Genomic DNA, 11052 nt, shown 5'->3' with positions numbered 1-11052 from the left:
TTCAGATTGCTTTCCAGAGCGGTCACAATGGTGCACTGTGGGATACCGCCCTGAGGCCAATAACGTCGATTTCCGTCCACACTAACCGTAATCCGATATGGCAATACCGATTTCAGCGCTACTCCTCTCGTCAGGGAGAAGTACAGAAACCGGTTTAAAGAGCCCTTTATATCAATATAAAGGGCCTCGTGTGGACGGGTGCAGGGTTAAATCGGTTTAACACTGCTAAATTCGGTTTAAACGCGTAGTGTAGACCAGGGCTTAGTACTTCAGCAATGGTCGTTGTTGCTAAGAAGGAACTAACGGGGGGTTAGGGCACCTCTCCCCTCATACGAGCAGGCAGTGGTATGTAGCGACAGACACACTTGAGCCATCCCAACAGGTACCGCTGAGAGGAAAAATTCTCTGACAACTGCACATGAGGTGTGCACACATCTCCAGTGGAATGGACACGGACAATCACTCACTTGAAGAGCTGGGTTGTTTGTTCCAGCATTCAGAGCATCTTTCTTGCTGGCTGGGCAGCACAGTGCCTAGGCACACTGCTCCTGAGGAAGGAGACTGTGAACAGCTTGGGCTGAGTGACTGGTTTCCTTTTGCTGAGGAGTGGAGATGGCCGGTAAGAAGAGAGGCTTTGGAGACTACAATAACCTACTGATATGTTAAATAAAATTAAGCACCTTACCAGCATATTGGATTCTGAACCGGTTAGAATAGCAGCAGAATGAATCTTGTCTCATCATATTATCCTTCAAGGGGGAAAAAAACCAAACCACCAGACAGTGGTGAACTCTTGAGGCACGCTCCATCCTCGTGGTGAACTGTTAGGGGTGCGCAGCTTAAGTCCCTACCTTTAGTTTCTTTGATCATAGAAGGGCAGCAACCACCACTCATTCTTACTAACGGTACTCAAGCTGTCATGTGACCGCTGGACAGCCATGTAAGGAGAGGGTGTAATGGAGGATTTGGAGGAGGTTAATAGGTAATAAAACTAGACAAAGGAATTAAAAGCCTTGTGAGGATTTCCAAGTAAACTTGTTAAAGATTTAAATCAGTACAGAGATTGTCTGTTTTGAAGTTAATTATGTTTATTACTAGATCAAATTAAAAACAATACAGAGGCTGCTGGAGTCTTATTCCCTCCCATGTTCGCATTAAAAAAAACAAAGCACAGCAGTGGACAGGTCAGACAACAGGAGCCCAAGTGGAGCATGGGAACTGTAGATACATATGGAAGCCTCAGACTGGGTGGCCAGAGAAGGGTGACACACCTCTCATCCCAGGCATTTCTGATCACACCAATACAGAACTCATTTAACCCCAGATTGGAGCTCTGTCTCATTCAGAAATTTGGAAGGATGATCTTTAGAAAATGGGTGTAACCACTGAAACTACTTTCCCTGCCTGTCATAAGGCCCTGCTAGTGGAGCAGGAGTTCTCCTAGAAGTCTGGACACAAAGAGGGGATCTACAATACGCAGTTAGCAAAAACAGGACACTTGCTTTCCAGTTCTAAAAAGGAAAAGGAAAACTGCCAGCCTTGCCCAGGATTACATCCAGACAGCTCCACTCTACAGTTTGCTAAGAGCCCAACCTGAACCAAAAATCAGACTTAGCGTGAGAGGAAAGGGGATGCAGCCCATGATCTGCAATGCTACACCAAATGGAGCAAATGAATAGCTCTTACCCAGAGCTTCCCTGTGGGATAGGTTAGCATCAACATTTATGTTTTGAACACTTTTCTAGAACTAACTTCCTATTTTAAATATTCCAAAAGCACCTGCCCAACTGGCATCCTAATGGCACTTGTCCTGAGATTGGTATGACAAAATATTGTGTGAAGGACCCACACACACCAGAATGTGTCAGAGCAATGGTCAGTTTTCTCACAAGATAGGACAATGTAGGGACACAAGTTAAATATTGTACAGCTGCTATTTTAAGAACTATTTTCTGCCCCTTATATTTTAAGCACAATAATGGAGGTGCCCACAGAATCGGTCTAAATATGTAAGGATTTTACTTTGAGTCAAAAAAGGACATGAACTTCCTGGAGTGTTAAACATGAGGAATTCTGATCTCATTTCAATTTGTACACCTAGCTTGGTGCTGGAGTGCAGGTCTACGTCACAAGAAAGGGTGTCCGGTATAAACTGATTGGAAATGAGGTTTACAGCTGTATGTGTTTATTTAACTGCATTGAACAGTGTAGTTCATGAGACAACCTCTTTATCCAATGATGCAGGAAACTCAGCAAGGATGGCAGTGGTTTCCAAGACAGTGCAGATAGACGACAAGACCATCACTCTGAAGTCTGTTTACAGAGAACACTTTGGGTCACATCAGGTCAGAGCTCCCTGACCAGAACTAATACTGAGCACGGAAACTTTCCTGAAAGTCACTCAGTACTGAGAGAGGCAGGTGACAAAGCTTGGTGTAACTGACTTGGAACACTTGCAGGGCGCAAGCCCAGCTGCCTTGCACTAAATTGTCATTTTAGGGTGGGAGCTTTCTTTGTGGATAGTTATTTATACCAGACATATAGTATCACCACCTGGAATGAAAACTCAGTCCATGCAAGTAATATAGCAGATTGGGTAGGAAGCCTGTACATCATCCAGAGAGCTAAATTGTATCTTTTTGGGGATGGGAAAGCAGAATAGATTTTCCAGTGATGAACAGGACAGCATTCAGTCTAGAGGAATTAAAGTGAAACCCAGGTACAACAGAAGACTAGAGGGCAGATTCAGAGATGCTGGCAGCTTCCCTTCCTTTCGTAAGCCACAGAAATGGCATCAAAAGGAGTTGACTACTTGCAGCTCTAACTGATTCTCATTCTGTAAACCTGCACACTTGCAAATACTATGACAATTTTACAATGTCCCAGTTTTACATGTTAACAATTCCAATGCTTACCAGAATGATTCATCAACATCTGAAACCAACCATGATGAATTAAGCTACTGGGAACACATACAAAGTGAAGGCCCTGTTCCTTCCAGGAATCTGCCCAAATGCTGATTATCAAGGGCTTCTCCCACACATTGTAAGAGGACAAACAAGAGCAAGCCTGAGCACTAGAAATTTGTATTGTCACTAGTCACATCAGTATTCTGATCCCAGAAGAGTTTTGGTATAAACAGAGGATTATTTTTCAAAAAAGCTTGTTTATTACTTTGCTGATCAAGAGTCAAAAAGTCACTGCACAACACTACATTTTATTGCTAACCACAAGTCGATGCACCAGATTTCAAAATAATTTGGTTTATAGTGTTTACATAAACAAAGAAGAAACTGCTATAAATCAGGGTCTTGTGTACACAAGGTCCCTTTACTACAGCGATGGGTCTATGTCAGTGAAGAGAATTAAAAGAAAATAACTGAGTATATTTGTACAATTTTTTCTCAACAAAGGGAAACTACCCAAGTCACTCCATGCAGCTGGAAGGCAGCCAGTCTGCCCACAATCTAAAATCCCTTTCCCAAAGGGTGGGAAAGGCACACATCCTTAAACAATTGCTGCTTTAACTTGTTAATGCTTTACCAGGAGCATGTCAGAACATCTTCAGGATACAAGCAATGCATGGCTCCTGAACTGACAGCTTTCCATTGTTGGGATAGTCAAGTCTATCCAATACAACTAAGAGTGTGTCCAATTAATGCTCTACACAGGATTTAAAAAACAGATGCCCTACCAGCTATGGTCAGACAGAAGAATGTGGCAACACTTCTGCTTCTGAGTGGCACTACACAACCCTTCATCAACAAGTACGGTTCAGTGCATCTTGTAACTGGGTCCTATACTGAGATCTAATTATCCTAGGTAATAGCCGGTGGCAGCATGGCCACAGATGAGGTGCTGGATTCTACAGACACTGCTGCCCTGTCATATCCAATACTGTGCTGTTTGGCTCTCCAGGAGGACCCTTTGGTCTTTATTGCCTTAGTGAAGTGTACGCTCAAGTACTCTTTGGGGGCTGAATGAATATTCTTGTTAGAGGGCTGCACTGCAGGAGGCTCCAGACAGATTCTTATTTATACGTAGGCAAAGACCATTACAATTAAACACGAGTAAGTCTCAAAATATCAAATCAGAACAAAAACTAAATGGAGGGTTAAATAGCTCGTCCAATAGGATTTGATTTTCACATTTCATCTCTTCACACAAATGCCTCCAATCCACTTGGCTCTGCACAGCCTGGGCTCCACCCTCAGAGGGGAGATGCTGAGAAACAAGAAACTGAAGCTGCTCTAGACAAAACACACAGATATAAATATAAAAAGGGGTTCAATGTCAAGCACCAGTAATACTGCCTGCTCGGTGCAGGTGTGGCCATTGGGGAGAGACTCCCAGAATCAGGAACATTATTCAACAAGAATTACACACTTTGTATCCTCCTGCAGCTGCCAAGATGCCCGGGTGAAGTTCCCAGAAGAGTTTGCCACCTGTCAATTTTATCTCAGAGAAGAAGAAACAACGAGAGACTGTTTGAGGAGATAAGCTGTGGAAGGCAGAACTCCAAGCTGGCTTGCTGGATACTTGTTCGGTGCAGACAACTTCAGGGGAGGAGCCTGCAGGCAGGCATCCACTGTTGCAACACTGAATGGTTCCACCGTCCAACAATCTTTCAGCTACTGCAGGGTACAGTATTGTAGCTTCCTTTTCAAAAAAAACAAAAAAACCCCATGGATTTGAAATGTCCAAGTTTGGCCTCTGTTGTACTGGAGTTTTAGAATCCACTGGGAGGTTGGCATCTCTCCTTCTCTACCATAGGCAGTGCTTACTCCATGATGGCCCGGTACAGTGCAGGTTCGATGTAGTCCTCCCGATAGCGCGAGTTGATCACTCTCTGTCTCTTCCGCTCTTGTTTGACCTCCTTCTCTGTGAAGATTTCTGTGAAGCGCATATCTGAAGCTACTGACTGCAAGAGTAAAGCAGGATTAGACATCCACAGCGCCGCTCAGATTCACTCATTACCCCTCACCCACAAGCTCTCCCACACTGCAGAGAAATCGTGTGGGGCAGGGGGTGACGGGACTTATGCACAAGCCCACGTGACACTGGAGCATGGAGAGAGAAGCAGCTTAACAGACCTGCAGTCATTAGACCCACTGAGATGATTAATGGGCAAACAGCACTGGGGGCCAAAGGATTCTAGCTCAATGCCAAGTGTGAAGGAGACCTAGGGGGTCAGTGCAATGATCAAGCTAAACACCCAGTACATCTGCAGCATGCTCCACTCTACTGAGACAGGCAGATTTAAATGCCCCACCCCATCCTTCTTGGACTCGGACACTCTGCATGCTTATTAACAAGTGTTGTACCCACCTGACTGTCCTAGCTCAGGTGGGTACACAGGACCTGCCTCTCAGGTCAGCAATGTGCCTGGGTTGTGAATGGTTGCGGAGCTAATGCCTTACTATGCGAGGCCTTCTGGAGCGATGCAGGCCAAGGACACCAAGGCACTTCCTGGTGTACCTTACTATTTCAGAGTTGCAGGATTTCACTAGTTAAGTCCCATAAATTGTCAGTTAGTGAGCAATGAAGGGCTACAGACCTCAGCTAGAAGTGAGCTGAAGGAATGTATCTACAGAGAGATAGATCAGCCAAGGAACAGGTAGCAAACATGAAACTTCCAGCACAAGTCTCACCTTGCAATGCCCTTGCTGCTCTGCACTTCAATGGATTTGCTCCCATGAAGGCAAGGCTACTCTCAGGTGAAGTCAAATGGACATCAGCGTTATGGAGTGGACTTTTAGTACAGACGCACACTTACCAGCCTTGATTTGACTCTCTTTGGAAGCTCCTCATCAAGGGTGTACACATCATCTCTCTTTGCCATCAGCTGGGATCCATCTTCAAATTCCACCTAACACACAAATGATACTGTACTGTCTGAGGTCACAGAACCCAGATGCCCCCACTACTGCAGAGTCTCCCTGTTCAGTCCCAGCTCTCTCAGTGAGCTCCCATAACAAAAGCTTTCGACAGACATGTACTCTCTGGCATAGCATGGGGTCATGTGTAAATGAGGGAGGCCGCAGCAGCTGGTTAATATCTAATATTGGGAACAGACTTTATACAGCGATAATCCTAAGAGGAGCAGGAAGTGGTGCAGCCCAATCTGCCTAGGGTCAAGGGAATGACCAGTTTTAGGAATAGTCTCAGAACACTTCTGCACAACTTCTCAATAAGCCAGCCCCTCACTGGAGATTTTTTACTCGTCAGGCAAACTAGGTGCGTCAATGCCACTCTGGATGTTACCCAAGCAGCAGGGTTGGGAGAAGAGAACGAGGTGTACACGAGCACTCTAAAATTCAAGGGTTTTTTGTAAATAAAGAACTTTGCTTCAGCCAGGTTCAGCTACAGGAGCTGAAATATTGGGGCCCATTTTCAAATACAGGTGCCTGCAGCTAGGCAGTCAGATAAACGCAGCCTGATTTTCAGAGGTGGTGAGCCATCCAGAATGCTGCTGAGTTCAGAGGGCACTGCTCTTGCTTGGCACCTCTGAAAATGAGGCTGTTCTCACACCTGAGTCTTTGGAACGTGCCCATGTTGTGCAGGCTCAGTCCAACCCCTTTAGCATGACCCCAGGATGTCTGGAAGCTCAACAGTCGCACTTGCAGGGCTCACTGCTGAGGCTGGTGGCAGAGGGGCTTAGCTCACAGAGCAGACAAACTAGATGCCCGTTTTCTACAACCTGCTGCATGGAATCACTTCTCTGCATATCCCATGGATTTCTGCTTCTAGTGCAGAAGGGAAGGGGTAAATAACCCACTTATCTGTACCCGGCTATATATCGGCGGGTCACAAAGGACAACAAGGCGATAACAAGGTCCTCAGCACCCAGTTATTCAGCATTTCTGCTCCATCCAGACTAAAGGCTGAGATTTTTACTGTCATAAAAATATAATCTCTTCTCTATGCAGCTTTTCTTACAATATACCAGGAAAAAACCCCATATCGACCCCGCCCCTTCATGAGTGGGACTTGACTGCAGGAATTAAAGAGGGTCCTAGGACTTGGTTTGCCAGTAGTACCACACTCCTACAAAAGAGCTTCTAAAACAGGCAGTGGGGAGGTGCCTAGAGACTACTGTGATGAGCATTTTATTTAAATAGTGAGAGATGGAGAGCAGTGGAAAGTAATCAGAGCTTGGTACCTGGTACATCTGGATGGCATGTGATGCCACAAATGTGGCTCCATAGACTTGTCCATCTGTCCATCTGACTTGCACAACTTCTCCTTCAGCAGGAGGACCCAGCTGAAGACAGTCTCGACTCTGATGGCACAAGAAGGAAAGTCAGGAGATGTGGACAAGTGAGCAGTAACAGCTTCTTTATATTTGCATAAAGATTCAGCAGGCCCAGAGAGATCCATCCCATTTATATAGGGTCTTCCATCAGAGTACCAAAGCACCTTACGAACAGCCCTTGAGATAGGTGGAAATTCCCATCTAGAGTTAGGGAAATTGAGCCACAGTGTGCGACAACTAAACCATCAGTTCATAAACACAGGGTGTTTCCTGCTCCCAGCTATTTCAAATGGTCTGCAATTTCAAAGTCAAGCTTCGTGGATCCTTTCCTTCTCCTGGCTCAGCTCGTTACAGAGACCCTGAACACAACCTGCATCCTCAGTGACAACTGTGAAAATGCACTGCCTTGTTGTTTGCCCTTCACTACTGCATCTCCCAGCCCTGCGTAGTAGCCACATGGCCACCTCCATACATCAAATGCCTCTGAAAAGGGGCCTTTCCAAGGTGCCTGAGGCACAGAGAATGCAAGTTTAGCACAGGAATAGCTCCATGCTGCTATTAACATCACTGAAGAAGATATGGCAACCAGCAAATAAGTCTTCTGTCTACAGGCTGCAGTTCAGCCACAACTGCCCTGTTCTGTATATAAAACCTAACCCAGCCAACCCATGCAGTTTGGTACAGAACTGAAAACAAAGATAACAGCTAACTAAGGCCTGATAAGGACAATGAATACGGCTGCTCATAAGTCAGAAAGAAGACCAATACAGGCACTTTGTAACCAAAGCATGAAGTTAGACAATGACAGGTTTTTAAGTGGGAAGAAATCTAAAAAGCTGTAAGAAATTCTCCGCTCAGATTAGAGTATTTTCCACCGTATGAATGGTCATTAACCCCCTAGAGATGTTAGCGGACAGACACATTTGCTCCCACAATGGTGATAGTTTCCTTGTACCACATGCCCTCTAGTGGAGCAGCTCTCTTATTTCACAACATACCACAATGTCCTCTGGATAGAGGTTATCGCTGAAGGAGCCATCATCAAAGTTGACTTCATAGAAGGTTTCCTTTGTAAGACTGACCACTTCACACTGATAGAAACGACCATTCTTGTGCTTGCTGATTACCATTTGACCAGCTGAAAGATCCTGCAGAGCAGCTTTAGCTCGCTGAGAGGAGAAGAGCTCTTGTTAGACAGCTGAAATGAAGGTCAGTGTACTGGCACTGAACATGGACCTTGGCAGATGAGAAGAGACAGAACTACGTTGTTGCTAAGAGTTCTTAACTATACATAGGATCCACCAGTGAACTGAAGTCAATCTTTAAAAGAGTGCTTTAAATGCTTAAAAACCAAACCAGTCAGCTGCAGCGACCAAGACAGTGTTGTGCATAGCTCAGGCCACCTAGAGAGTTACAAGCTCTCGCTTGTTAGAGTAGGTTCCTCAAGACATTTTGAGGACTTTGCAGCAAGCCCTCTACAGGCCCATCTCGAGCAGAATGCTGCAGTTCATTTGGTAGAAGGGCTGCATGGGAATGTTACTCGCTGGCTGGTCAACAGAACATGACATTCCATTGGGATCCCAGTACTAACTCTGCACATTAGTATCACTGACTTTTCACACACACACACAAGCTATTCCTTCTCATGACAGCTTCAGGGCGAGGTGGTTCTCAGTCACTTTATAGACAAAACTGAAACCCAGGAAAAGTGACTGGCTGAAGGCCACAAGCAGTCAGCAGCAGGACTGAGATGAGGGCTCAGTTCTTGGCATGGGATGGGAGCCAAGGTCATTAGACTATGCTGGCTAAAATGCACAAGGAATTATTTTATTGGTATGATCTGTCAAAGACATTACTTCATCCATCTTACCTCTAGCACAGCCGACAGCTTTTCAGTTTCCCTTGATACTCTGGCCTACTCCAGAACAAATTCTAGTTGTGTCCCAAATACTCACCTCTGCCTGGGATGGAATCTTATGCCTAAAGCAGGTAATGAAGACGACAAATGGCCAGTCATCAGGCTGCATCATGACTCCAGCTGCTTGAGCACAGCTGACATGAAAGGATGTAGGACAGCGACCATGAGAGCACTGCACACAACAACCTGAAATTCTCTTCCTCCGCTTCTTACAGAAGACGCATTTCTGCAGAGAGGAAACTAGAGATTACTGCTCAGCATTGGCTTTCCCCAAGCACAAAATGCTGACAGGCTCCTCAGGTGTTACTAGAAATACACTTTTTTGTTACTACATTATTCCAGTTAATCTCTATCCCAGAAAGGCACCAGGCTTTATTATATTCTAGAGAGAGAAAGGCACTTTTATTTCATAATAGGGCAGGAATCTCAGGAGTGACAAACAGGGACAAATGCAAAAAAGTAACTGTCTATAATATACCAATCCAACAAGCTGAATAGCAAAACATGTGAACTGAAATGTCTGTAAGGAAAGGAGATCTGGACTCATGTCATTCTACCACATTTCAGCAATGACAAAAGTTAATGGCCCACTGCAATTCCTGGCTGTAGTTGTACAAGGACAAAAACAGGCCAGAGGGCTAGAGTAACATTATACCCCAAAGGATTTCATAAAACCAGAGACAGAATTTCAGAAGGGAGGAGAACTGAGGAGAATTTGCACAGATGCAGATTCCATAACCTTATCCTAAAGGCAGAAGGCTAGATTTGGGCCAGCAGATTTGTGGTAACTGATGGATGTCACAAATACTGGTTTATATCCTCAAAGCAGGATTGAGCAAACGGAGGAAAAGGCTCTAAAATGTACATATTTCTAAAAATTAGTTGTGCCAGCCAGGAAGTCCCATATCTTACAGCTAAAGACGACATACAGCTTTTTATTTAAAAATTCTCACCTTGTTTGTCCCGAAATACTGAAGGTTTTTTAACAAAGCAGTTCAGACCATTGTCATTTTTAGGTACAGGGGTTTTGAGGATAAATTAAATGATTGTCAACACTTTGAGAACAGCTGATGAAAAGTGATATATAAGAAATAAGCATTAAGTATTTGCACTTTCTCCTAATTCCGTGAGTTTCAGACTCACGAGTGCCTAGACTGTAAAAATCCTTAAAAAAAACCAAAAAAACCAAGAGAACACTAAAAATGAAAAAGCCACCCAGGACTCACTTATGTGCAGAATAGGCTTCCTTAGATGGAACAGATCCACCTATCATACACATGCAGAGATGCGTTAGGGGGTACGTTCACGATCCAATCTCATCGCTGTCACCTCAGACTGTTCAGTGATTGAGAATGCACTTGGCAGTGGTCTCCCCTCTATTATGCTGCTGTACCATTGCCTCCAAGTCCAGTGGTCAAATCCTACCCCACCTCTTCTGCTAGTGCTGCACTAGATTGCATGCTTGGATAGTTAATAGCAAGGTATCATGTGACATAGCCATACAAAGCTCAGCTCTCTCCTTCTGGATTGAGCGAAACTCACTCCTTTAGATAGAAGAGGAGGAAGGGTGAATCTAATGTTCTTTAGGTTGAATTTGTAGACAAGCTAAACAGACCCAGCTTTTATTTTAATTTAAAGTGCCTAGAGATTCCTGCATGAGATGCCAACATATTACTGTATTATGCAATTCATATCACTAGCTAAATTATAACAAGACTCTATACTAACCCCCTTGTTACTTCTAACTTCAGGTAATTATTGTGCTCTGTGTTAATACCCAAGAACAAAGCTAGGCTTTGGAGAGTAGGGAATACACTAACCGGATTTATTTAACAAACCATCTCCCAACTATCAGAGCTCAGATTTTCTCTGACCTCTA

At 44.5% G+C, this 11052-nt stretch overlaps 1 protein-coding gene across 2 annotated transcripts in view; it reads right to left on the bottom strand.

The window, feature by feature from the left end:
* Positions 1-1070: 1070 nt before the first annotated feature.
* Positions 1071-11052, bottom strand: part of KDM4A (lysine demethylase 4A) — a 48504-nt gene continuing 38522 nt past the window's right edge. For both annotated transcript variants that reach the window (XM_075067551.1, XM_075067552.1), the window contains exons 17-21: positions 9211-9399; positions 8254-8424; positions 7163-7282; positions 5777-5869; positions 1071-4921 (exon numbers count right to left, since the gene is read on the bottom strand). In XM_075067551.1, coding sequence (XP_074923652.1) covers positions 4781-4921; positions 5777-5869; positions 7163-7282; positions 8254-8424; positions 9211-9399 — 714 coding nt within the window. In that variant the 3' untranslated portion in view covers positions 1071-4780. The remainder of the gene's footprint in view (positions 4922-5776; positions 5870-7162; positions 7283-8253; positions 8425-9210; positions 9400-11052) is intronic.

The sequence above is a fragment of the Chelonoidis abingdonii genome, chromosome 7 (assembly GCF_003597395.2).
Source record: "Chelonoidis abingdonii isolate Lonesome George chromosome 7, CheloAbing_2.0, whole genome shotgun sequence".
NCBI classification, from domain to species: Eukaryota; Metazoa; Chordata; order Testudines; family Testudinidae; genus Chelonoidis; species Chelonoidis abingdonii.
This window is presented reverse-complemented; position numbering and strand designations above follow the sequence as displayed.